Here is a 25,573-nt window from a genome sequence, read left to right on the forward strand (position 1 = left end):
TAAGCGCAAGTGTGTAGGCTGAATTTTAGCTAGAGGCTGAGAGGGTTGTGATATCATGATCGAGTCGAAGGGGACAATTGGGTTTAGAAGAGAAATTGTGGCGGCTTAGAACATTGAAATTAATATTGAGATAGTCGACGTTTTTTATTTGAGGGAGCTCCAGGTCACTTTTCTCGGCTCCCTAGTCATTCGCCACAATTCAAAAGCTATGTGATAATCATAGGCGCATTAATATTCGCCCCAAAATACCCCGCAGCCTCTGCTGATGACCGAGATCTGGAGAAGGGTCGTCCCAAGAGGGATCTGGGGCCATGGATCTGGCTCCGGGGAGAGGCTGGGAGGAAACCGATCTGGGCCAGGAATTCCACATTCTTGATCACGGCGATGCGCAGGTGTAGCGGCGGGACTGGGACCTCATCGGCCGTGGCTAACGACTTCGCGGTGCTGTCGCTGTCCTCGGCCTCCTCGCCAAACAGGTGGGATAGTGGCCATAGAGGATGCTGCTCCCGGCGGGTGATGAGGTCAGAACGTATGGCTGCGTGCCACTGCGCGGTGCTCTGGGCCTCTAACTGGTAGCCCATGTTTCGGATGACGTCCCATAGCGCTCCCCAGGTCATGCCATCACGGGTGTACTGCACAGGGACCTGGTCCAAGCCTGGATTGATAGCAGTGTCCACCACCAGGCGGGCAAGTGCTGTCGCATCCGAGAGATGTAGCCACTCGTGGGCCTGCGCACCGTCGAAGGCACCGATAGCGATGTTTGCAGCTGTCAGGCGCCAAAGGTAGTCGTCTATGTTGGCAACTCCTTCTTGCGCTGTGCCTATGACCAGCCCGGGCTTGATGATAGAGATGTTGTTGCCGCCTGGGGAGGTGCGCAACGCCGCTCGCCGGATGACGGCCTCGGCCACGAATTTAGTCAGGCTGTACCCCATGTCGTTAGCCAGGGAGAGCACGACATCCTCGTCGTGCTCGTGCTCTGACTGCCATTGCCGTCCGCCCGAAACATACACGAGGCGCGGCCGACTGGCCGACACGGCGAGCTGCAGCAACTCGACGGAGGAGCCGATATTGACGGCTTCCAGATCGGCGTAGCTCCGGGTCCAGGTCACGGCGGCGCCCGCATGGACGATAGCGTCCACACGCTTGTCACTGTCTGAGGTGTTCAGCAGTTCCCATCGGCTGGCATCCAGGCCCAGATGCGGCTTGGAGAGGTCACCGGCCCAGACCTCGAGTTTCTCAGCGTGCAGGTCTGTCCACCAAAGCGCCTTCTGTGCCGCGTCGATAGTACGGGCCCGTGCCGACTGGAACTCATCATCGCGGACTAGGGCGATAACCTGCGCCACTGTTGGCTTCTCTAGCAGCTGCCGGATGATCTGTGTACCGATGAATCCCGCGGCGCCAGTGACCAGCACGGTGAGGTGGTCGGGCTTGAGTAGGCTGCTCATGGCAGGCTTACTGTCTGTTGTCGAGCCGGTGAGGATATTGAAACCGGACGAACTGCTGCTGCTACCACTACTGCTGGGGCTGCTCTGTCCATGGCTGGAGTTCCTCGACCGTTGTTGCAATCTGCTAGGGTCAAGTGAGTGGCCGCTGGAACTGCTCTTGTGCCGAGCATTTCGGTTGTTCAGGGTCTCCTCGAAAAGCTTGCTGCCGAGGACGGGTGAGCTGAGCTGAACCGCAGCAACTCGAGCATCATACTTATTAATCTCGGCCATGATGTCAATCGGGGGGGCAGTTGCTATAACAGAGGTCGGATTCTCCCGGCCAGAGGATCGGGATTCCGTGATTAAATGGGCGAGCTTCCTAATTGTAGTACTTTTATCCATCAGAAGCTGCATGCTCACATGCACCTGATATCGGCCGGAGAGGTAGTGGATGAGGGACATCATATCTAACGAGTCTAGGCCAGACTGAGAAAGAATGGCGTCTCGGAAACCTTCCCCATGTTGCAACGCGAGCGACCTGCCTCCCCGGAGCATGGATGAGACTTTAGCAGCCAGCTCCGCTGCCGGTTTTTCACTCGTCTGTATCGTGGCGGCTGCAATTTCCCGCTCTAAGGCAGCTTCTGGCGTGCCCACAAACAGGTCCGCACCACTACTGACGTGCTTGATCAACCAGGAGGTGACAGTGTGTCGGTCCACTTTGCCAGAGGGCAACAGGGGCAGACCGTCGTCCGACAGCGTGTGGATATCTAGCCAATGCTTCGGGACCCCAGCGGATGGGATTCGAGTGGAAAGGTCATTTTGAATGTGGACTACTTGCTCACTGAAATTGTAGTCGCTGCCTTCCAACTCGAGGACAGCTGTGACCTGCTTGGCGAAATTTCCACTGGATGGGAATAGTACAAGCCCGTTCTTGACTCGCGAGCACCTGAAGAGGTGGGCCTCAATCTCCCCCAGCTCTATTCTCTGGCCATTGACCTTGACTTGCAAGTCTTTACGACCAATATAATATAAGGAGCCATCCGGGCTGCGCCGCACCAGATCCCCTGTCCTATACATGCGCCTATCACAGTTTTCCTCTCCCTCCTTCACGGCCCACGCAGGATTCCAAATGAAGGCGCTCTCAGTGGCCTCGCGGTTATTAAGGTAGCCTCGGGCCAGCGTCGGCCCCTCCACTAGAAGCTCACCATCCTCTCCGTCCTGCAGGAGCTCGTTGACATTGTTTGGATTCACGACCCATGCTCGCGCAGCAACGGGCAAGCCGATGTTGCAGGCGTTCATGCCAGGCACCATCTTCTGCACGGCGAGCACAATGGAACACTCACTGGGTCCGTAGCCGTTGAACACCTCCACCGCGGCGTCCAGCCAGCGCTTGACCAGCCCGTCATCTGCTGCCTCACCGACAAGTACCAGGGTTCGAAGCAACGGCAGATCGGCCGGACGCAGCAACCGCACCACGGAGGGTGTCAACACGGCATAGTCAATCTGGGCTCGCTGCATAAAGCCGTGGACATCTTCAAGCCGCTCCTTGTCGCTCGCCACGCACACAGTGCCGCCATGAAGCAAGGTAGTAAGGATTTCGACCAGGCTGGCATCGAAGCTGTGCGAGGCAAACTGCAATACGCGGCTCTGCTGCTGCCGGATGCCCTGTCGAGGGCCGTGTTCCAGTGCGCCAGATACATACGCTGAATGGGAGACCATGACGCCCTTGGGTTTGCCGGTCGAGCCCGAGGTGTAGATGAGGTATGCAAGATCGTCCGGCGAGGCCCGGTTTGTGAGCGAGATGCCTTGTTCTTCTGGCCTTGTCAGCCGTTGAAGTAGAGCCTTCTCGACGACGATGACGTTGGCCACGGGCAGGATGGTCACTCGCGCGTGCAGTCTCGAGGTCAAGAGCACACTCGCCTCGGCGTCCTGCACAATACTCTTCAACCGGCTCAAGGGCTGGTTGGGATCCAATGCGACAAATACAGCACCGGCTTTGAGCACGGCAAGCATGGCGACCACTGTCCAGACTGACTTTTCGAAGCACAGTGACACCAGGGACCCGGCGGCAACACCAACGCTGATGAGATGGGCAGCGAGTCTCGTTGAGAAGTCATCCAACTCCCAGTACGAAACCGACAAGCGGGATGAGTAGAGGGCTTCTGCGTTGGGTTGGCGTTCTACCACTTCTCCGATCAGGTCATGGATGCAAGCACGCACGGTTACCGGAAGTGGCAGTTGTGGTGACGAAGAGATTGAGGATATAGGCATTGATTCCTCTGTCGGCGCCTTGTCGTCGTCCTCATATTCTCCATATTCCTCGTCTACCTTGATCTGGCTAAGAGTCGTGGCTGACTCTGCAGATAATCCGACCAGCTGGCGAAGGATGGTCTTGACCTGGCTGATAGCCTGGGCCACCACAAGGCGGCTGGTCACCTCCTCGTCGACATGCGTGGCGAATTCAATGGCCTTGCCATTTTGTACCAGTCTCACCTCGCAGGTCACCGGGTAGGTGGTGAACTCCTCGCGGTACTGAGGTTTCCCGAGCAGGCCATTGTCTTCCTCCCAGTCAAACTGGACGGCAAGGAGGTTCTGGAAATCGCACCCGCGTTTAGTGTGGCTATTCAACTGTCGAATGCGTTGGATGCCGGCCTGCTCGTACTGCAACATCTGTATGGAGTGGTTCTGCACGTGACGGAGGAAGTCTAGCACACGCTGGTCGGGCCGTACGCGCAGCCTGACGGGGACGGTAGCGATTACAGGCCCCGCAGTCAATTCAATATTAGGCATGGGAGTGCTGCGTCCGGAGACGATGGCGCCGAAAACCACATCGTTCGTCTGGGAGAAATGGCTGATCATGATCACCCAGGCGGCTCGGATCAGCGATGGCAGCGTTAAGCCTGCGGGAGGCGAGCCGCCGAACTCGAGACGGTCCCGGATGACTGTTCGGGCGATAGACTGGTAGCCTGGCCGTGAAGCTACCGGAAACGTCGAGGCTGGAGCATCCTCGAGCTCCTGCTGCCAGTATCGTTCTAGACTGTCTTTGTCTAGGGACTGGGTGTAGGCAACGAAGTGGCAGAAGCCATCGACAATGGAAAACTTGGACCCCCGATACATGGCGTTTGCCTTTCGTACTAGCAATCCAAGCGTCCAGCCATCGTAGAGCATGTGTTGTAACGTCCAGACGAAATGCGTGGCGTGGCCATCCGCGCCAGTGATGATGGCGAACCGGCTCAGCGCGACGCCGGGGAGCATGGGCTCCTCCTCATCACGCTTCAGATAGCTTTCGAGATCGTCGGCTGCATTCCACTGGATACGACCCTTGATAACAGCCTGGAGAGAGCCGGCCAAGGTCATCACAAACCTGCTCCGGAGAATCCGGCACGTCTCATAAATCTCTTCCCAGATGTGTCTGAATCGCACCATATCAGTGCCTCTGGGAAGCTCATGCACCATCTGGGCTGTATAAGCTCCAGGCCGCGTTAAGTTGACAGCCATCAAACCCTCCTGAAGGTGCGTACAAGGATAGAGATCTTCGATGGCATCCTTGCTCATATTGCACTGTGTGGCCGCCTCTTCAGTCAACTCTGGAATATCTTGCGGCTTCAGCATGCTGAATGGGTGGATCTGGGATGGAACCGGGGCTGGACCTTGGTGGGATGCAGTCAGTCCGTTCGATGTTGCCTCCTTGGGACGCTCACACACAGCGGCCATGTCACGGAGCCCCGGTCTACTGAAAATGGTTGCGTATGTGATCTTTAGACCAGCTTTGCGACACGCGGCGACCATCTTGATCGCGACCATGGAATCCGCCCCCAGTTCAAAGAAATCGTCGTTCGGCCCGATTGACTGCTGTGGCAGCCCAAGGAGCTTGGCCCAGATCCCCTGCAGTATACGCTCCGTCTCACTGAGAGCCTCGATGGGATCGGATATGGCGGCTGCCGGCGCAGGAGGGACTCCCAGAGTGAGTAACATGTCTGTTGACATCTTTGCACCGATATCTCGAAGAAGCTTGCGGTCTGTCTTCCCTGAGGAAGTGCGTGGGATGGCCTGACAAGGGAGGACGACCTTGGGGATCATATATGTCGGAAGGACTCCGGTCAGCCGCTCCATGGTCCTTTTCATGCGTTCAGAAATCCCAGTTGCCAAGTTACCAGGGTCTTTGCGATCACCAAAGAAGACCAAGCCGTTAGCATCTGGCGGGAGGGTGGTTTTCTTGCAGGCGAAGCAGGTGAGCACCATCACTCCGGCGAAGTCTTTGTCGTTCTTCTGATCCTTGCTGCCAGGCCGTAGCACCTCGACCACAATCTCCAGCGAGTCATCACCCAGTATTTGCTTGATGTTGGATTCGATTTCACCAAGCTCTATGCGCTGCCCCCGAATCTTGACCTGTGCGTCTTTGCGGCCAAGGAACTCGATGACACCGTCCGCGTGCATCCGGCCCAGATCGCCAGTCCGATAAACGCGTGGCACAGTGCCTCCGGTGCTGGCGCCTACAATGGGACGCAGAAACTCAGGATCCTCGACAAAGGCGGCCTCGGTCAGCTCGCGGTTATTCAGGTAGCCAGTCGCTAGACCCGGGCCCTCCAGGACGATCTCGCCGACGGTGTTAAATGGGACGAGCTGCTTGAAGTTGTCCGTGTCGACGAGCCACACGGCGCAGTTGGGTGGACGACCCAGGTACACCGGGCCTGACCCTGCGATGCGTGGCTCGCTGATCACGGTCAAGATGGAGGCCTCGGCTGGCCCGTAGGCGTTGATAGTTTTCGCGTGGCCAGCCCAGCGATCGGCTAGATGGGACGGCAACGCCTCGCCCGCCATAGTGATGACCTCGAGGCCCGGAACGTCTTTCGGGTCGAGCAGAGAGGCGACCGAGGGAGTCAGAATGGCCCAGTTGACGCCAAATGAGACGATGCACTTGGCCAAATCGTTGAGACGATCCTCTTCGGAGGGGATGCAGATGCAAGCTCCGATGGTCAGTGTTGTGAGGATTTCGAGCATGCTGGCGTCGAATGTGAATGAAGAGTATTGCAGCACTCGGCTCCGTGGACTAGTCAAATAGATGGCCTTGCTGTATCCTGCAGAGCTCGACACGAATGCGGAGTGGCTGACGACGACTCCCTTGGGTTTCCCAGTACTCCCGCTCGTGAACATGACATATGCTGGGTCATCCGGCGTGGAAACCGGCGTGTGTTGGATAAGCTCGGATTCCGTGGCTCCGGCCAACTGGCGCAGGAGATCGTCGTCCAGCACGACGTTATATTTGGGGCTGGCGGTGGTGATGTGCGACGGCGCCTTGTCGCGGTGCGTGCTTGATGTGATGACAACGAACGCTCCCACGTCACGAATGATGGCGTGCTGACGCGCTACTGGGACATTAGGGTCTAAGGCGACTGTTGCGCCGCCGGCTTGGAGGACTGCGAGCATCGCAATCACGCTTTTGCTCGACTTCTCGAATATCAGCGGCACCAACACGCCGGGGCCAACGCCCAGTTGCTGGAGGTGGCGAGCGAGCGCCATACTCCGCTCCCAGAGCTGAGAATAACTGAGCTGGCCGTCCCACGCATCAATGGCCGCGGCTTGGGGCAGCTTAGAAACTTGCTGCTCGATGATATCATGCGCGAATGAATTAAGTTTGGGAGTCAGTCTGAGGATCAAGTGTTAGTCAAGCTAGCTCGTCTGTCAGATCCAGATGTAGTATACTTACGGTCTATTATATCGAAGTAATTGTCGACGTGCATGGGGCCCCAGCTGTTCGAGGCTGGCCAGGCGGAGGGCTTGGTCGTCTCGACCGTTGATGAGTTGCCAAACCGCATGCTCTAGGCCATCTATCAACAACCGCACGGTGGACGCCGGCAAGATCGTCTGATTGAACTCGGCCAGAAAGGACAGCGCGCCGCCATAGCGGGAGCAGTGAATTACCAGCGAGTATTGTGATGATTCCTCGGGCTTGTCACCATAATTCGGAGAGCCGGACTGGTAGTGCCACTCCGGACGGCCCTCCAGGAAATGGATGACAGTTTGGAAGCCCGCGGCAACCTCTGCACCTGCGTTGAGAGATCGGATCTCATCGAGATTGAGCTGGGACGAGATGACCCTGTCTGACCACTCTCTCACGTAGGGGATGAACTGCGAGACCAGCTGAAAGCGGTCGACCTGCACACGTACGGGCAGCATCGACGACGACGTCTGAGGAGAATTGATATACTGCAAGCCAAACAAGGCCTCGGTGCTTTCGGAATGACTGGACAGGACGATGGCCCACGCGGCGCTGACCAAACCAGCTGCCTGTTGGGACGACATTTCTGCGTCATTCACCTCACAGGAACCCCCTGTGATGGTGGCGAGTGGCCGGGGAACTTGATCTGCGACGGATACACTAAGCTGGCGTGGGAAGGAGTTGAGGGACGCTCCCTCCAGGTGTCTGCTCCAGGCGGTTTTCTCGTCATCTTTCGCCGGGACAGGCTGCACGGGCAGGGATACAATGTCTTTGGGATCTGGCAGGACAGGAGGTATAAAATGATGGTCGGATCCTATAACACTAGGCCTGACTACATCAGATGCTGATCTATGACTGTCAGAGATTGAGCTCTTGATCGACCGAAGTCTCTGGAATTTGGATCTTCGCGAATGCAACATGCTGAGTAAACGAGAGGATTTCTATGTTCTTTACAGGCATCACTACTCCGAAGGTCTGATCGGGGAAGCAGCTGATGCTAGCGTATTTATGGCCATGCTGATGACCCTATGTAGCAACCAACGTATGGCTACTCGCCGCCGCTATCTCTACTTCTGAGGACTGGAAAGCGCGGTTGGGTACGGATCACAGCAATGTCTACGCCATCTTCCTGGCGCTCTGAGTTCCTCTCCATCTGGGTAAGCAACAACTCGAAAGAGAATATGCTGACTGACGTTTTAGTCATACCGTATTGGTATTTCACCGTTTCTCAAACGCAATCATTTGTATGGTCTGGCCCGACTTAACGACGCTCCTATTCGGTACTGATCTCGGTTGCAAAGGACTGAGTAAAAGTACACACCATGTTGCAATGTTAGTATATAACTAACTATAGTGGCTTAGCAGCTTAGCCCACACCTTTCATCTACACATATACTCTCTAATGTCATTAGTCAGGTATACTATAATATGAACGGGATACCTAGATTGACTAGTTAAATCTAAGGATAGCTCGCCATGGCCTCATACGAGCTCATTGAAGCTATTTTTATTCACAATAATGCCTTTAAGCACATTCGATGCCACTAGCCGCGCGACTATCTACTAGATTGCACTGCTGAACTTATGAAGTAAGACAATACGAAGAGTCTTATGAAGTTCTGGACCAATAGGAGGCCTCACCACATACATATAAAAATCATGCTCGGCATGTAGCACACGCTAGTTTGGTTGGTGTTCTTATGTGTTATTTTGATACATTGTATTACACAGTATAGTACGGAGTACATATTGTTTGCATTTGTAATACTGTACCGGCAGATGACGCGATGTTAGAAATAACCAAGCAATTTTAGTGCGCGCTACTGCACTGGTGAATTTAGGGGCCTTACTGTCTATTGTGCTAACTATTGAACAGAACACGAGTTCCTAGATAAAATAGTGCTTATGTGGAGTACTCTGTTCCTTAGATTTAACTAGTCAATCTAGGTATCCCACTCATATTACGGCATATCCAACTAATGATATCAGAGAGTATATGTGCAGATGAAAGACGTGAGCTAAGCTACTGAGCCACTATAGTTATGTACTAACATTGCAATATGGTATGTATTTTTACTCAATCCTTTGCAATCAAGATCGGTGCCGAATAGAAGCGTCGTTAAGTCGGGCCAGACCATACAAAGCTTTGCATTTCAAGAATCTTGACACGTCTATGATGCATCTGCATGGAAATTAGGCCTAGCGACACATACACTGAGACCAATAAACAGAACGTCCAACACCAACAAATGAGAGATGTAACCTTCCTAATGAGTCCGTAAAGGATACAGAACGCTAGGGAACTAAATACAACAAACAGAGGGAAAGCGTAAAACCGAAGGATTATAATGTGGATATGAACAACAAAAGGGTCCAGGGTCAGGGTCTCTGGCGTATAGATTTGTATGGCCAGCGTGGCTAAGGATAGGCTGACACGGTGGGGAATATTGAGGTGGGGTGTAGGCACGCGGGTCGGCTCGAAAGCGCCTATACGTGACACCGATTGGGTGTTGAAAGCACGTGGAAATTAGTTAACTTGGTAGGATGGAATATCTCAATATCTAAATAGCTTTTCTATACCAAAATCTATCTGAGTTCTTCTTAGGCTAAAGTTATTCTATATCTTCTTATTAGACTTTTACTCCTTTAGCTTTAGCTAAATTAAGCATTATTTATAAATCTAAAATCAAGTAAAAATATTATAAAGCTATGGAAACAGTATCCATAGTCTAATAACAGCTAAAATAGATTAGGAAGTCATTATCATGATAATAATTAGCTAAATTGTTTAATTGCGGCATTTTTGCTATTGGGCATCTACCTGAAATCAGATGTGATAGAGATACATTAAATTCATTGTACTAGGTGAAGGAAACAATCTCTTTCATAATGTCCATACACTGTATAGTTAGTTACAGTTATTTATATGGGCCTATACAATCAAGCTAATAGCGCCTTTTCCACTAATGACTCGCAGGTTGCCGCCCTAAACGCTTCTTGTTAGCAACGAAGTTGCTAGTTCATGTTGTTACTTTGCACTCGCTTACATAGCACTAAGCCAAATCAGAAATCAGAGCCATTACAGTTACCTAACCTCGTCTTAGGTGAGTACGAACTAAATAATTCCAAATTCTTGTTTCTACTGTCGCTAGATCATTAACGGCTTTTTTTGTTTACAAGTTCATGGAAAGGGTATGAATGTACAAGGGAACATTGGAGCTATCTATAGGAGATATGGGTTGGATGGTGGAAAAAAAAAATATCACGTATCTTCTTACTTAATCATCTTACTAACATAGAAATTAAAATGTCTATCCCTCACACAGTTAAAGTAATCTTGCCATGCAACTTCTCACCTGCATCCTTGGCATTGAAGGTACTCATCGTAGACCGCGAGACGAAGTCGCCCGGGTCGGCCGACCGCACGTAATAAGCAATGTCGGCATGCGGGTTCAACTCGATCTGGGAGAAGCCGTTGCCTAGATACGCGAAGCGATTGCGGTTGTGGTAGCGGATATCGTAGTCGTCAAAGCGCGGCGTGGACAGCGTTTCCATGAAGTGCAGATGGCTTCCGGGCCACACTGCGGTGACCTTTTTGGTGACTCGGTCCTTGTACCAGCTGGGGCAGTTGTCGCCCCAGACGCTCAGCGTCTCCATGAACAAGTTCTTGTGCTCCATAAAGTCATCCTGCGCGTCCTGCTTCGGATCGAAGTATGCAACGCCCTCCTTCTGCCATCGGTTGAAAAACTTGGCCATGTACTCGGCCTCGACCTCAATGGCAAACAGCACGGGGCCGTTGCTGATGGTGCAGTTGGGTCCGAGGACTGCAGGCCACAAATTAATTATCCGGATTGGTACAAGGCTAGACAAAGGTGTAAACAAAAAGAAAGATAGGAGCGTACACATGAAATAATTCGGATAGCCGGAAACGGCCACACTGCAGTAGTTTCGAGGCTCAGTCTTCCAGAAGTCGGCAAGGTTGCCACGTCGGCCAACGATTGGAAACCGTGGCCGAAAAGTGGTGTCAAAGCCTGTGGCGCAGATGAGAACGTCCAGCTCGGTCACTGTGCCTGTCTCAGATATGACGCTTGTGGGAGTCACGTCGCGGATGCCACCAAACTCTACCGTGACGTTGGGCTGCACGAGGGCTTCCATATAACCCGGGCCTGGCTAGAGCACCACCCCAAAAATTTACATCAATATCAGACCAGTTCTGGGTGGATGTGAAACTTACTGTGCCTCGACGACATCCAAAGGCAAACTGCGGCACCATCTTGTCTGCCAATCGGTCGTCATTGAGCGTTTTGCGGATCTCCGCGCTGAGCTGTTCCCTGATGGTCTGCTGCGCGACGGATTCTCTGTGGAAGACAGCGAATTCACCACCCCACTCCTGCTCGACCTTCTTGCGGGTGGCGAGATGATGAGCAGGGTCCGCCTTGAAACGAGCAATGTCATCGTCGGAGAAATCGCGATACTCGCCATCGTGCGTAGGGATGATCCACCCAGGGGACCGAATGTAGGCAGTTACGTGCGCTGCATTTCTGCACGTGGCAAGCATTTAGCTACTCCAGTCGAGAATAAATGTGGAATTGGAGAGCTTACTCTTGGAGCCAGGGAAGAATCTGGACTCCCGAAGACCTGGCAGATAGTTAGCTCAATGGCTATCCCATTTACTGAGGGTTAATCTCACCCGCTACCAATGAGGCCAACTCGTTTCCCAGTGACATCTAAGACACAAACAAACACACATAAAATAATCAGCGGTCCAGCTGGACAGATAGAATCAAGGAACCCACCTAATCGATCGTCCCAGGCAGCCGTATGGATCAGATCCCCGTGGAAATCATTAAGGCCCGGGATATCAGGCCACTTCCAATTGTTCAGAATGCCCCCGGCGTTGACCAGAAAGTCACATCGGATCTCACGGGAAAAGCCCGAAGAGATGTTGAGAACCTTGACCACCCACTCGCTGGCGATCTCGTCCCATTCGGCGTGGTGCACTTCCCGGTTGCAGTGGATAAACTGCTTCAAGTCGTACTTCTCTACGAAGTCACTGAAATATTGGTAGATCTCAGGAGCGCCCGCGTAGGAGGCAGACCAGTCCGGCTTACCCTCGAAGGAATATACATAGTTGTGTGCGGGCATATCACACCTGCAGCCGGGGTCTAAGGAATTGAAACATATGATTAGCTTTCAAACGGGAGTGACAGCTTTTAGAACAAATGTGGTGAAAGATTCTCACATCGATTCTCAAACCACGTCCCCCCTACATCGCTATTCTTCTCAAAGACATGGAGCGTGAAGTCGGTGAAGTGCTGCTTCAATTTGTACGCCAGCATAATACCGGACGCACCTGCACCGATACACACCACACGGAGATGCCGATTGGCATGAAGAGGTCTCTCCAACTGCGTCTCGGAAGATGAATTGATGCGTGTAATGCCGTTTGACAAACCATTTCCTTGATGGCCATCAGACCCAGTAGCGACAACAGTTTCTGTGGTCATATTGGTTCGTTCGATGTGAAATGCAGAATGAAAAGAATGAGAAAATGCAGAGAGGGACGTCTCTGAGTACCTTAACGGGCTACTTAAAATCAATCTAAATTTAGCCTCCTCCCTCGATCTGTCTGGCATCAGTTGGTGTCGAGGTTGTCGATATACTTCGTTATTAGATACCAATGTTGGTAATCGGCATACCAATGCGTTTCTAAACTAGCGCGACACTGGTAATTTACGACCCCATACCAATATTAGATACGGGACAAAAAGCCCGAAAATTATCCGAGCAAAAGGCCAACAAAAAAGGACTAGCATAGCCTGTAGTCCAACGGATCTACGCCTTTGCGAATGAAAGGGACGCCACCGGCGCATGTGTTGAATCCTTGTAGATAATATTGGAGACACAATGTTCGGCTAGCGCTGGCCTCGCAAACAACGTGCGTTGGTTCATACTGTATGTCTCGCTTGGTCCGTCCTTCCCACTGCCAGGAGAATTATCCTGCTCCCAAATTTCTTCGGCGATTCCCTCGTTCCCCGTCAGTATCATCCCTTGTTTCACCTAGCAAATTAGTCAACGGAAGAGCCTCACAATGGCAACGGAAACCTCAGAGCAACCGCCAGAAATGGCAGAGACAACGGGGCCGTCTGAGAAGAACTTGACGACACCGGAGAGCTCGCTGGAGATCAAGTTGAAACAGTTCCAGGAGAGTGTTGAGAGAATGTCCGCCTGGGAGGTGTTCCTCGTTTGGTTCGCCCTCGCGCTCTCAAACCTGTGTGTGTTCTTGGACGAAGGCATCATCTCGACTGCTATCCCGCGCATTACGGACAAGTTTCATTCCCTGGGCGATGTCGGCGTAAGTAAATATTCAAGCGTCTGTGTCTTCTTTCTCATGACAACGGACACAGTGGTACGGCTCCGCGTATAACATCACTCTCTGCTCCTTCCAGCTGGTGTATGGACGGCTCTTCAACGAATTCCCGCTCAAAGTCACCTTCCTGGCGGCCCTGGCCATTTTCGAAATCGGTTCGCTCGTCTGTGCGACCAGCCCCAACTCGGTTGCCTTCATCATCGGGCGCGCCATCGCTGGCCTGGGAGCGGCAGGCTTGCAGAGCGGCAATTTTGCGCTGCTCGCCGCCGCTCTCCCGCCAAAGAAGCTGCCTTTGTACCTGGGCGCTCTTGGGATGGTGTACGGCATCGGCGCCGTCCTAGGCCCAGTGATCGGTGGTATTATCACTAACAGCTACTTGACCTGGAGATGGTTAGTCGCTCCGTCCTGGCCTTCCTCTTGACGGGAAAATCGGTTGGTGAGGATGCTTCTGTGTATGAGGGGACTGACATATCAGTTCCGCAGGTGTTTTTACATCAACCTGCCCATTGCTGCACCCACGGCTGTGGCGACCATCTTCCTGATCAAGGTCCCGCCGACTGACAAGGGCAACAAGCCTCTGCTAGAGAAGATCTACAATTTGGACCCGCTGGCCGTCGTGATCCTGCTGCCATGCATCATCTCACTAATATTGGCGCTGCAGTTCGGTGGCTCACAGTATAGCTGGGATGACGGCCGCACCATTGGTTGCTTCGTGGCGTTTGGTGTGTTGCTTCTAGTCTTCCTAGCTGAACAGTGGTGGATGGGTGATAGAGCGCTGGTTCCTCCCCGGCTGGTGAGGAATCCAGTCGTGCTCTTTGGGGCCCTGTACGCCTTCTGTTTCGACAGCGCCTTTTACTCACTTGTCTACTATGTAAGTGTACCGTAACCATTTCTGACAGATCTGCTAATATCAGTTCTCTCAAAAGGTGCCTCTATGGTTTCAAGCTGTGGAAGGCGTCAGTGCCGAAGAGTCGGGCATCCGCTATCTTGCGCTTGTCCTCTCTCTCGTCGTGACCATTTTCCTGGGTGGTTGGGCCGTCACCAAGGTTGGTTATTTCCAGCCCTTTATGCTGTTGGGTTCCGCCCTGCTGGCCACCGGCGCTGGTCTGCTGTCGACGCTGGTTCCGTCCTCGGGCAAGGGTCGCTGGATCCCGTACCAGATGCTGGCAGGTCTAGGCATCGGCATCGCGACACAGCAGGCAGTCGTTGCCATCCAGGCCCTACTCAGTGGCGAAGATGTCAATATAGGCATCGCGCTGGCTATCTTCACCCAGTGTTTCGGCCCCACCGTCTTTATCACCGTCAGCCAGGCTGTCTTTGAAGGCACTTTGACCAACGGCCTGAACAACCATCTCCCTGGCCTCGTCAGTCCCTCGCAGATAAAGAACCTTGGTGCCACAGAGCTCCGGGATCTCGTCTCCCCCGTCCAGTTTCCAATATTGCTGGAGGTATACAACTACGCTTTGTCGCGCACCTACCTAACAGCTTCGATCATGGCAGCATTGAGCGGACCACTGGTCTTCTGTATGGGCTGGAGGAAGCTTCCCTCTCCCGAGGAATTAGGGGAGGATCAGGGAGGCAATACCGAGGCCAACAGCGACGGGGGGGAGACATCGCTCAAGTCGGAGACAGCCAAGGAGGCCACGTCCATTACTGTACCGTAGTAAAGGAGCCTTGTCTCCCGCTCAGAACCAAAGTTATTTTGAGTTCATTCAGGGGCAACCGTGTGGTCTTCTACAAGGCAATAATGGCTTTTGCGGTACCTAAGACTTCGTAGCATTTAGACATATTTCTTCTTCCTGTTCCACCACAGGATGGGACATCTCAATATCGGGGCTTAGGTCTTTTCTCTAAACAGCTTTTCCACATCGAAATCTATCCGAGTTCTTCTTGGCCGGAAGTTATTCTATATCTTATTATTAATATTTTACTCCTTTAGCTTTAGCTAAATTAAGTATTATCTATGGATATGAAATCAAGCAAAAATACTATTATAGATATAAAAACAGTACTCTGTATCTATGGTGTAATAACCACTAAAATAGTTTAGTAAGTCGTTATCACGATAATGAATTACTTAATTGCGGCATTTTTGCTATTGGGCATCTACCTGGAATTAGATACAGTAGGGATGTACTAAATTCCTTGTACTAGGTGAAAGAAACAATCTCTTTCATAAAGTCCATACACTGTATAGTTACAGTTATTTATACGGGCCCATACAATCAAGCTAATAGCGCCTTCTCCACTAATGATTCGCAGGCTGCCGCCCTAAACGCTTCTGATTAGCAACTTCCAACATGGGTCATTCCAGCTAAGATTATCAGCCAACATTCATATTAATAAGGATAGCGGAATCATGCCGTCCCCAGCGGACTTCGCCCCTCTATGTCCTCGCTCGCTTTTGGAATGAATTTCTCCATCACAGGCCAGTAAGACCTACCAGACCCCGCATCGGCTGATATAAAGAGCGGGTATCTCTGCCCCTCTTGTCTAAGAGTACTTGTATGTAAACAGCACATATCTCACAGCAAAACCAGTTCTGCACCATGGCCCTCATTCCCAGGTCGTTGAAGAAAGGCGACACCATCGCCTTTGTCTCGCCTTCCTTCCGTCTGAACGACATTCTGCCCGAACCTGTCGAGCGCGGCAAGGCATATATCGAGTCTCTGGGCTTCCATGTCAAAATATTTTTTAATAGTCTACCGCCAGAGAGCACCAGCATCGCAGAGTCCATCCGTGTTCGTGTAGAGGAGCTCCTTGCTGCCTTCAAAGACCCGGAAGTCTCGGCTATCATCACGACTATCGGCGGAGCCCACGCGAATGAGCTGCTGCCCTTCCTGGACTACGACGTTATCAAGTCCAACCCAAAGATCTTCCTCGGCTACAGTGACATCACCTTCCTTCACTATGCCATCCAGTCACAAACAGGGCTTCGTACGTTCTATGGACCGAGCATTCTCTCAGACTTTGCAGACTTGCCCAGTCCAATTTCTTTGACGGTTGACCATTTCCTACATGTCTTGACTGGGTCAGGCGGTGGGCCTGTCGGTCCAATACCCCGGTCTACTCAATTCGCCGACGACCTTCCTGACTTTCTGATCGCCGAGCCGGACTCTAAGAAGCCTCGTGCCTTGAATACCTCGCCGACATGGCGTTGGCTCGGCAAGGGTCGAGCCAGCGGCAGGTTATATGGCGGTACGATCGTCTGCGTCACTCGATTGCTAGCGGGCCCGTACGCTCCGTCCTGGAAAGACAAGATCGTCTTCCTCGAGTCCGCCATGGGTGACGATGTCACCATTCCGTACTCGGTAGATGAATACCGGAACAACCTGGTAGACTTGGCCCTGGCCGGAGTATTTAACGACATCAATGGCCTGGTGATTGGGCGGGGATACAAATACACGGCCGAGATGCAGGAGGAGCTGGCCAACGTGATCTTGGAGGTGTTTGACGTGATAGTGCCCAAGGTCCGTGGTGGTGGTAGTAGTAGTGACCATATCCCCATCTTGTTCAACGTCGACGTTGGCCATACCAGTCCTCTGGTGACGTTGCCCTTTGATGCACTCGCCAGGTTGGACTCAGAGGCCGATGAGTTCACAATCTTGGAGCCAGGCGTTCAAGATCCATGAAGGGCCGATATCCCATGCTGTCCGTTGCAAAATTAGTGAGACTTCTATCAGACGATTCCCAGTGTAAGGAACCGTTTACTGAGAATCAGTACTATCCAGACTAGGATGAAAACGTGAAAGCCAATTTTCTTGACAGCTCGGACTAATTTGTTGTCGGATTGTGAGTTTGAACAACCCTCCCAGTGGCTATGTGGTAAATCTGGTATTGAGGGCAAACATCTCGTTGTATTGAGTAACAAGCTTCCTTTGAGAGTTGAAATTTTTGAATTATATACCAGATTAACTAAATAGAAAAAATAGCAATTATATGGGGGTTTCTTTCTCATGGTTAAATGTGTGTCCCGCATCCACCATTATAATCGGTCTGAGATTCTGGATTAGGAAGGGGGTTGCGGCTGTCCAATTGGCCAATAAAATGCGTAGATAATGAAAGGCAAGCTTGGTGCGTGTTTATAAAGGCACCAGCTCTGAATCGAAACATGATAACTAAGACTCATTAATCTGTATGTAAATAATTAGCAAATATGTCAAAAAATGAGCTAGTGGCGAATTCAAGTTGAAATTTGGTAATTTGTCATCCCGAATTTTGGCCAATAGTAAACAATAACAATAGCAGCAATGAAAAATCAACCAATAGAGATTGGAATAGCTTCATTGAGCAAGTATATAAACAAATGCTATTCCTTCCTTTCAAGAGAAGGATGCCCAGTAGCTCAATAGTCTAGAAACATGTCTTGATGACCAGCATATTCCTGTATAAACAGGACAATTGCATTCAACTATCCTCTGATTAGTTGTGGCCTAAGGAATAATCCTCAGATCACAGCGCAAGCTGAGGCAAGAGCACACAGAAATGGTCAGATAATGACCATCAGAGATGACATGCTTAAATAGCCAACAACATACCCCAGTGCCGGCTCGCCTTCTCTTTTTGCTGCTTTCTAAAGCTTCAGAATCTTTTTACGGGGGTGAGCCTCCTGCCCAGCAATAAGTTCCTGGATATCTACTAATCCAAGGTGACGGATAAAGGCCTCGTGTTTTTCGTGGGTGAGCGGCTTGGTGGGCCCATCAGCAGGCATATCTATAGTGCTGATCCATCATATATTCAGTTGACCTTCACGGACTTGATCACAAACTCAGTGGTTGTGAATATCAACATGGTGCAGTTGAGTTTATATAGCTTCATCCTTTATCATGGCGCTCACGGTCTGTTGATTATCGCAGTCGATTGTTAAGGGCCATTGCTGAGCATCAAATCCGACAGCCTCAAAAATCGTTCCCACCACTTGATTTGCCAAGCTGCTTCAGATAGCGCTAGAAGCTCAGCTTCAGTAATTGATGTTGTAACTGTTCTTTACCTCCTAGCTGCCCAGTCAACTGGGCCTCCATAAAACTTGAAAAGATATGCCCCTGAGATCTTCCTATCAACATTATCAGCGAAGGAGGTGTCACTGAAGATACTAATAGCCGGTTCTCCAGACTCTAGATTTTTAAAGCGAATTGCTAAATGACGTGTTCCGTACAGATAGAGTATGACTCTATCAATCATATCCATATGAGCCGGTGACGGATTCGTCATTTGCTCGCTCAATTGGACTGCTTTCAAGGCAATACCGTCAGTATAGTCATACGCGTGGGGATAGACACTAGTCAACAAGATGTTGAAAGTCATGGTCGCACGGTCCGCTGATTCTGGTAGTCGAACCTCGCGAAGCACTTCTCGAGGTGCTCGTACTTTGCTTGTGACTCAGTATTTCGCAATTACATACTTGGCTCAATTCCGACATGTCTGGGTCAATATGGCGAGCAAATCTTTGAATAGCTCGATGTTAGTCGCTGGTGAGAGGCCTCGTAAGGGCTTAATAAATTACCCCAAAATGCAGTGGGGAGTTGAAGATCGCTGGGATAGTCGACTTTCTGCTTCTTGTGAGCTTGTTCAAGTGATACCTAGAGGGAGTGTTGCTCTGGATGTTGTCGTTTCCGAGAATTTGTCGTATGCATTACGCGAGAATTAAACAGACGTACGATTGATTTAGTTAAGATAGACGATGGGAAAACCCAGATGTTGACGTACAGAATTCAGAAAATGTTAGTAAAGTTCTTGTTTGTTAATAATAATGAGTGAAGTGAACCGGCGAGTCGCAACTGAAACGTCGATCGTTCAAATGTTGGTAACCATCACTGATAGCTTAGCCCTAACCTTAAAAACAAACCTAATCTTAGATGCAAAGGATTTTAGGGATTTTGTGGAAATAGATTTAAAGCAGACAACAATGATAAGCTGGTATAATGTATTAAATGACGCTGTGAGCCACGTTAATATTTGAAGTCCAGAATTGCCCTATTCATACCCCCAGTTAGATGACGTTAGTAATAATGGGAGAATAATAAGTAGGATCCGAGAAGTCGATATGATCTCTATTGGATTTACTACCTGACTAAAAGCATATACTTACTTTCGAATTGAGCGAACCACTCACGATCCAATAATATCAACGTTCAAAAGGTTAGGGTTACCCTGAACATTTAGCTGCAAACGTGACAGAGGCACAGCCCTTATCGTGGCATTATCTCTTATCAATAAGCCTGTGTATCAGAATGTTCCGAAAGCCGACAACTTCTAGCCTGATACGGTTTGGTCCTGATAATTGCCAGCTGGAAAGGCGCAAGCGTGCTCCTCTAGGTTTGCCGTCCAACTGAGACTAGGACTAAGAATTAATAGACTAAAAGCGCCTTGGAGCTCTCACTTTATCGAGGCTTGCTGGAGAAGGCTGAAGGATTCAGGGCTTATTTAAGGATCATGGTCTTGCGGTCAAGTCACCGCCCATGTGCACCTTGATTCCTGGGCTAATAGTGTCATCGGTGCACCTCCGGGCTAATCGGTTGAAAGTTTATTCTGCACTACTGCACAGCAAATGTTACTTCTCAATGACAGCTGCCATATAAACACTGCGCAACGCCTTACCTTATTTATAATAATTGGTAAATTTTTGTATTGACTGTAATATGTGTCATAAAAAGTAAATAGTTGACCCATAAACTGTTCCTTGTAACTTATACCCCGTATTTGGTTGGGCAATGAAGTTGATTTTTATATAACAAAATGCCGCCTAAATGAGGTCAGATCCTTCTGTGAAGGGTATTTCATGCCGGTGCTCGGTCGCGGATGCGGCTTACCTCTTCAAGCATAGATCGTTATTCAAATGGTAGTCGAGTCCGAGTCGCTGGTGAAGTCGCGACGCATTCACAGGACCCACTGCCTCTTTAGCTGTTCCTGTTGGTTCGTAAGTGAGATTTGCCCGCGGCCGTCAGGGCAATGGATCGCTTGGACCAATGAGGCGTTCTGTACTGATGCGGCGTGAAGTTCTTTCTGGAGTGCTCATCCTGAGTAGAATGGGGCGGGTCCTGGCTTGGCGTTACACTACGAACGAGAGACCGTACTATTTAATTTATAGCCACTTAACATACATTATCGACACGCACTTTTCAGACACTTTTCGGACACTTTTTCAGAGAGGATTGAGCACTTCGGATAGGGAGAGGAGAGTGCGCCGATGGGTATCCTGACAGTCGCTGGATTATCCCCCGCCGCTCCTGGTGTACCCGCCGAATCCACATATACGGAGAACATTACTCAATATCGACTCTATGAAAGATCGCAACAACAACCACAACATAAATAGCTGGCTCCCCTACCGGCGTATAATATCCACCATGGCTCACTTACTCCCCTTCCATTCCAGCATACTCTGCTCCTCACTTCACTGTACTTCGTTAAACCCTTGACACTCTTTCTGGAATAACTAGTCGCAAGGCTGAACGAATATGGCTTCAAGCAGTCTGCATCCTCCAAGTCATAGACGGCAGCCTCCCAGCAACCGTGCTCCAGAGACATGTCCCGATTGCGGTCACCAATTTGCTCGCCTTTATGAGCTCAGACGTCATCAGACGCCGACCATCAAATGTCCCAGCCATGACTGCCAGCAGCGTTATCGTGTCGATAAGAGAAGTGGCTTCATAAATCATATTGAAACTTCCCATGCTGGGCAGCTCGATACTATGCTATGTGTGAGGTATTTTGAAGGTACTTTACCCGACTCGTTGTGAAGTGACATCGAAGAGGTGCTGACTGCGTGTTGTTTGCTATAAAAGCAATAAAGTCGGCCTTGTTTCCTATTCCCGGCGCCTGTGTTAAGCGAGATGGAGCATCACGAAGAGCGAGCACAATAACGATTGGTCCGCCATCAGCATGGCTCTCAGGAGAGTCGACAACAACTGAGATACCTATCTCGCCATTGACAAATGGTATGGGGGGGATGGAAGGCTCTCACACGACACATTTTGGATCAGGCATGATGCAGCAACAGCCCTCTGACCAGGGCTTCTTGCATGCATTTCCACATATTGATGACATCAACATGCCTTTTGATATCCATCTATTGTGGGGAGACTTCTCAGATCACCATGGTGGATCCGGTGGCATGGTGTGACTACACATGGACATTGCGGAGCTCATCATGATTTGTCGCTTTTGGCAAATGAATGTAAACGTCATGAATTACATTAAACGATAACATCATTACTGGAAAGAACAGTTCATATCTGTGGCGTTTCCATCTTTCGGTCTCTGTTTCAGGTTTCCAGCGTTTTTTCTCATTTCTTTTAATCCTTCCTTTGATTTCTATCTTCCAGGTTTGTTTCCTATAATACCAATTAGTTCATGTTGTTGATCACCAGCGTCTTCTTTTAATACGAAGTTATTGTCTTCACATCTGGTAATAATATTCGCGGTATAGTGGATCATGAGCCCACATCTAGCGTGGTTGTCTAGACTTAACAGTACTGGTATTGCTGTCATCTGAACTCTATAAACCCTCGAACACAAATCAAATAAGGCCTATAAATAGTCAGAAAACAAGTGTCATGAGAGCGATTCTGGAGGGCCCAATGCTGTAAATAATTTATTACGGTTTTATCTTAAATGGTCCAGGCCGTCCGCGCCTTCTCTGAACTTATACATACATACCCTTGTATTAAGAATCTCCGATATGCAGTAGATTTTCCGATTGGGAGAATGAGTGTCCTCATTTGCACTCATAGTGAAGCTTTCATCAGATCTTTATTCGTGGCATCTTGAGCAAATTCCACTAGCCCCTCTTCCCTTAGCTACCCAAAATTGTAGGCTAGCAAACTCAAAGAACCAATGATTATTCCAGAGCCGGAATCACTTTGTTCCGAGATGTAGGATCTATACCGGCCAGTTCAAGTGCAAGTAAAGAACAGTCTCTATACTAAAGTAAATCATCGTTGCAGGTGCACTATAGTAGTAAGCTCAGACGATTGTCAAGGTGATAAATGGAGTACGGTTTGGGTGTTGTACATATCCATCGAGAACCATTCAGGGATGAGATACGCTAAATTCATGGCAAACAACTACGCTGGGTCGGATCATGTTTCCTATTGGAGATAACTTCCTGGATAGTGAGACAGCCGACTACTGGTATAGACGGAGGTTGGACGCAGCAGTCCTTGCTATTGGTTTCATACAGAAAGTCTAAGATGGTTAAGGCGTACTTTCTGTGTTGCATTCATTGTAATGCCACAACTATAGAATCGTCTAATGGCGAAGATGTCTTATAACGATGGTTGTTGGTCAGCTGCCAAGAAAAGTTTGCGAATCACATGATCATCACGATAACCCGAATCTCAGTTCGCTCCTGAGGCTGTCAATTCAGATCGAAGTTGGCTGGCCTTCATTTAGTACTCATGGCTTCCCTTGAGACAGGGTAAGTGTCCTCCAACAGAGACATCTATGTATGGCCTTAACCATGGGAATTATTGTTCGTCAATATGAGAAATAGTATTACTGCAAATCGCGAAGCTAACCAAGACTGCCACCAGTTTCCCCGCAATCCGCGCCTGCATTTTCGACATGGACGGGCTTCTCATCAACTCCGAAGACATAATCACTCTATCCACAAACCAAATTCTTGAAAAGTATGGAAGGCCTGCCTTTACACGGTCAATTCGAGCGCAGCTCATGGGTGTCCCAAACTCGACAAATGGTGATGTATTCCACGATTGGGCCAAGTTGCCCATCTCCCGCGAGACATTCGCCGTTGAATCGGCTGAACAAATGAAATTGCACTTTCCGAATTGCAAGCCGCTGCCTGGTGCGGAGAAGCTTCTGTCGAACCTCAGCCGTGCACGTAGTGCTTCTTCTGGGGATAGGATTGAGCTGGCACTGGGGTCCAGCACCAAGAGCCATAGCTATGAACTGAAAACTTCGAGGCCGGAAACAAAACGGCTGCTTAGCTTTTTCCAGCCCGACAGGCGTGTCCTGGGTGATGACCCACGAGTGCGACACGGTCGAGGGAAGCCAGCGCCCGACATATATTTAGTCGCGTTGCAGTCGTTGAACTCGGCGGCAGATTGGGGCGAAAAAGCCATCATGCCCAACGAATGTTTGGTCTTTGAAGATAGCGTGGCTGGGGTAGAGGCTGGAAGACGGGCTGGAATGAGGGTTGTTTGGGTACCGCATCCAGATGTGGCTGTCGAGTATCAAGCGAGGCAGAAGGAGGTACTGGCTGGGAGGACGGGAATGATTGAGGTCGGAGACGACTGGCAGCTAGGAGAGATTGATGATGATTGGGCCGAAAGCATACCGAATCTGGAACATTTCAACTACGAAAAGTACGGCATCGAGGTGCCGTCATAATTATCTTTAAACGGATCAGGTGCTCGGCAATTTTATGGGCAACACTTATAGTATAGAAATCTCTGTCGTCCACTGTTGCGCGCATATGATGCCACGCTCTGTGGTGGTATTCGAAGCTCTCATCCCATTGGTTTTGCGTAGCACGAAGGTTGCCCAGGGCATAAAGAATCAGCCCAGTCCGGACAGATTCTCTATCGTCCTTGCCCAGAGCCTTTTCTCTGCCCACCAAACTGTCCAAAGACTCAAATTTTGTTGCGTTCTATTGGGTTTGGAGCCTCTTGTGCAGCGATGCGTGCTGGAGAACTAGCAAACGCGGGACACCGGACCCAATGGCATCTAAAAAATCATATACTAGCAGTTACTAACCGAAATATTTGGGACAGTCAGCATCAAGGCTTTAGCGTTGAAAACAGCATGTATAATGAATATATTGCCCAGCAGGACAGTCTTAGAGCCACGGGGAGAAACCGGCAACCGTGCAAAGCAGCCAGTCAGCACGTATCTCAAGTCTGCCTCCTCATAGCGGTTAGAGCAAAGAGCAATTCTTGCTGCCGGCCTTTATGGGAAATAGCATACAGAAATAGCATAGGGTGGTTGTGCCAGCTCCGTCTCATCACCTTATCACATCCTCCAGATGTTCATTACCAACTCGCGACTAGTCTGTCCGCGGAACCCTGATGCTCGAGAACAGCAACTATTCGGACTCTGTCCTGTGAGACAATAAGGATGATGCGGACTATATTGATGAAGAAAACAGTTATCCCCCTTAAAGTGATATAAAAAGAGTAAAGATTTATTGCTGTCTTAGCGATTAATATGATTATCTTCTGAGACTTTTTAAAATAAGTTAGTATAATAGATTTCTCGTTTCAATATTAAGTCTATTATGTAGTAGGAGGCTTGGCCAAAGAGGAAGTGATCTGTTCAACGAGAAAAGGCGTAAGAATAGAATATTTAAAGAGCGAAATAGTAAGATTGTAAAGTAGGAATAATATCGGTGCAGCCTACGCCTTACTTCATCACAAAACTTCTAGCACCACCAATTGGTTCAATATACCGACGGCCGCGGGTGCGGGCAAACTTGTCAAGCTGGCAGCTCGTAGAGGTCCAGGCCACTCACCGCATTGGCAATGTGCCACTAGCTCTTCCCCTATTTTGCTACACTTGCCAGCCTGAGCGTTAGAGTATGCCATACTCTGAGAACTAGTTAGTGCTTAATTTATAATCACTTTACATATATTATTGCCACTTACTTTTAGGACCACTTACTATTAAGACTGCGACCCTAGAGAACTACGATCGACATAGTGGGCACATCGGGCTTTTGCTAACAGTACGGGCCCCCATGCGGAGCTTGGAATGCGGGATTGACCGAACATGAGGCTCCCATCTTCAGATCCACTTTTTATCGACTTGGACGATTGTAGAGTCCAGACTGGACCCATCACGCGGAATTGCTACATACAAGGTTCTTATGACTAGATCCACTGTTTATCGACTTAGCTGATTTTAGAGTCTAGAGCGTGACCATAAAAGAGCCATGACGGAATACGATTGAATTGGTCCATTCATGCCCCGCAGTCGCCGCTCTCCCGACGCCCCGTCCCGCGCATCTGTGGATGTGGGCCTAAAAATACAGTATAAAACGGAGGAGTGGACCTCAACTCCCTGAGCCTGGTCGGACCGCTCAGCATCGATTCACCACGTTGA

General features: G+C 50.1%; 7 protein-coding genes across 7 annotated transcripts; 4 read left to right on the forward strand and 3 right to left on the reverse strand.

Moving 5' to 3' along the window:
* Positions 1–206: 206 nt before the first annotated feature.
* Positions 207–8,329, reverse strand: BGW36DRAFT_463487 (uncharacterized protein; the record flags this gene model as incomplete). The annotated part of the gene is made up of 2 exons (XM_046222216.1): positions 7,132–8,329; positions 207–7,071 (listed from the first exon to the last, which is right to left on the reverse strand). Exons 1-2 carry the CDS (start codon positions 8,061–8,063, stop codon positions 207–209), a joined length of 7,797 nt encoding a protein of 2,598 aa, XP_046069514.1. The 5' UTR covers positions 8,064–8,329.
* Positions 8,330–10,461: 2,132 nt separating this feature from the next.
* Positions 10,462–12,616, reverse strand: BGW36DRAFT_418523 (uncharacterized protein; the record flags this gene model as incomplete). Its single annotated transcript, XM_046219426.1, has 8 exons — positions 10,462–10,967; positions 11,046–11,313; positions 11,378–11,684; positions 11,746–11,781; positions 11,834–11,870; positions 11,940–12,308; positions 12,386–12,545; positions 12,599–12,616. 8 exons carry the CDS (start codon positions 12,614–12,616, stop codon positions 10,462–10,464), a joined length of 1,701 nt encoding a protein of 566 aa, XP_046069515.1.
* A 747-nt stretch (positions 12,617–13,363) lies between these two features.
* On the forward strand, positions 13,364–15,177 carry BGW36DRAFT_301556 (major facilitator superfamily transporter; the record flags this gene model as incomplete). Its single annotated transcript, XM_046211700.1, has 4 exons — positions 13,364–13,498; positions 13,551–13,903; positions 13,997–14,384; positions 14,440–15,177. The coding sequence occupies 4 exons, from the start codon at positions 13,364–13,366 to the stop codon at positions 15,175–15,177; spliced, it is 1,614 nt and encodes a 537-aa protein (XP_046069516.1).
* A 655-nt stretch (positions 15,178–15,832) lies between these two features.
* On the forward strand, positions 15,833–17,478 carry BGW36DRAFT_383858 (LD-carboxypeptidase). Its single transcript, XM_046216725.1, has one exon. The coding sequence runs from the start codon at positions 16,063–16,065 to the stop codon at positions 17,143–17,145; it is 1,083 nt and encodes a 360-aa protein (XP_046069517.1). The 5' UTR covers positions 15,833–16,062; the 3' UTR covers positions 17,146–17,478.
* A 1,461-nt stretch (positions 17,479–18,939) lies between these two features.
* On the reverse strand, positions 18,940–19,089 carry BGW36DRAFT_300574 (uncharacterized protein; the record flags this gene model as incomplete). Its single annotated transcript, XM_046211643.1, has 1 exon — positions 18,940–19,089. A coding segment is annotated over one exon (150 nt), but the record flags the coding sequence as incomplete, so codon positions are not given.
* Positions 19,090–20,873: 1,784 nt separating this feature from the next.
* Positions 20,874–21,731, forward strand: BGW36DRAFT_211933 (uncharacterized protein). The gene is made up of 2 exons (XM_046209934.1): positions 20,874–21,229; positions 21,298–21,731. The coding sequence occupies exons 1-2, from the start codon at positions 20,971–20,973 to the stop codon at positions 21,633–21,635; spliced, it is 597 nt and encodes a 198-aa protein (XP_046069519.1). The 5' UTR covers positions 20,874–20,970; the 3' UTR covers positions 21,636–21,731.
* Positions 21,732–22,889: 1,158 nt separating this feature from the next.
* BGW36DRAFT_211942 (HAD-like domain-containing protein) lies at positions 22,890–24,007 on the forward strand. The gene is made up of 2 exons (XM_046209935.1): positions 22,890–22,985; positions 23,047–24,007. Exon 2 carries the CDS (start codon positions 23,078–23,080, stop codon positions 23,861–23,863), a length of 786 nt encoding a protein of 261 aa, XP_046069520.1. The 5' UTR covers positions 22,890–22,985; positions 23,047–23,077; the 3' UTR covers positions 23,864–24,007.
* The last annotated feature ends 1,566 nt before the right edge of the window (positions 24,008–25,573 follow it).

Source organism: Talaromyces proteolyticus (genome assembly GCF_021365285.1).
Source record: "Talaromyces proteolyticus strain PMI_201 chromosome Unknown BGW36scaffold_9, whole genome shotgun sequence".
In the NCBI taxonomy this organism is placed as follows: Eukaryota; Fungi; Ascomycota; class Eurotiomycetes; order Eurotiales; family Trichocomaceae; genus Talaromyces; species Talaromyces proteolyticus.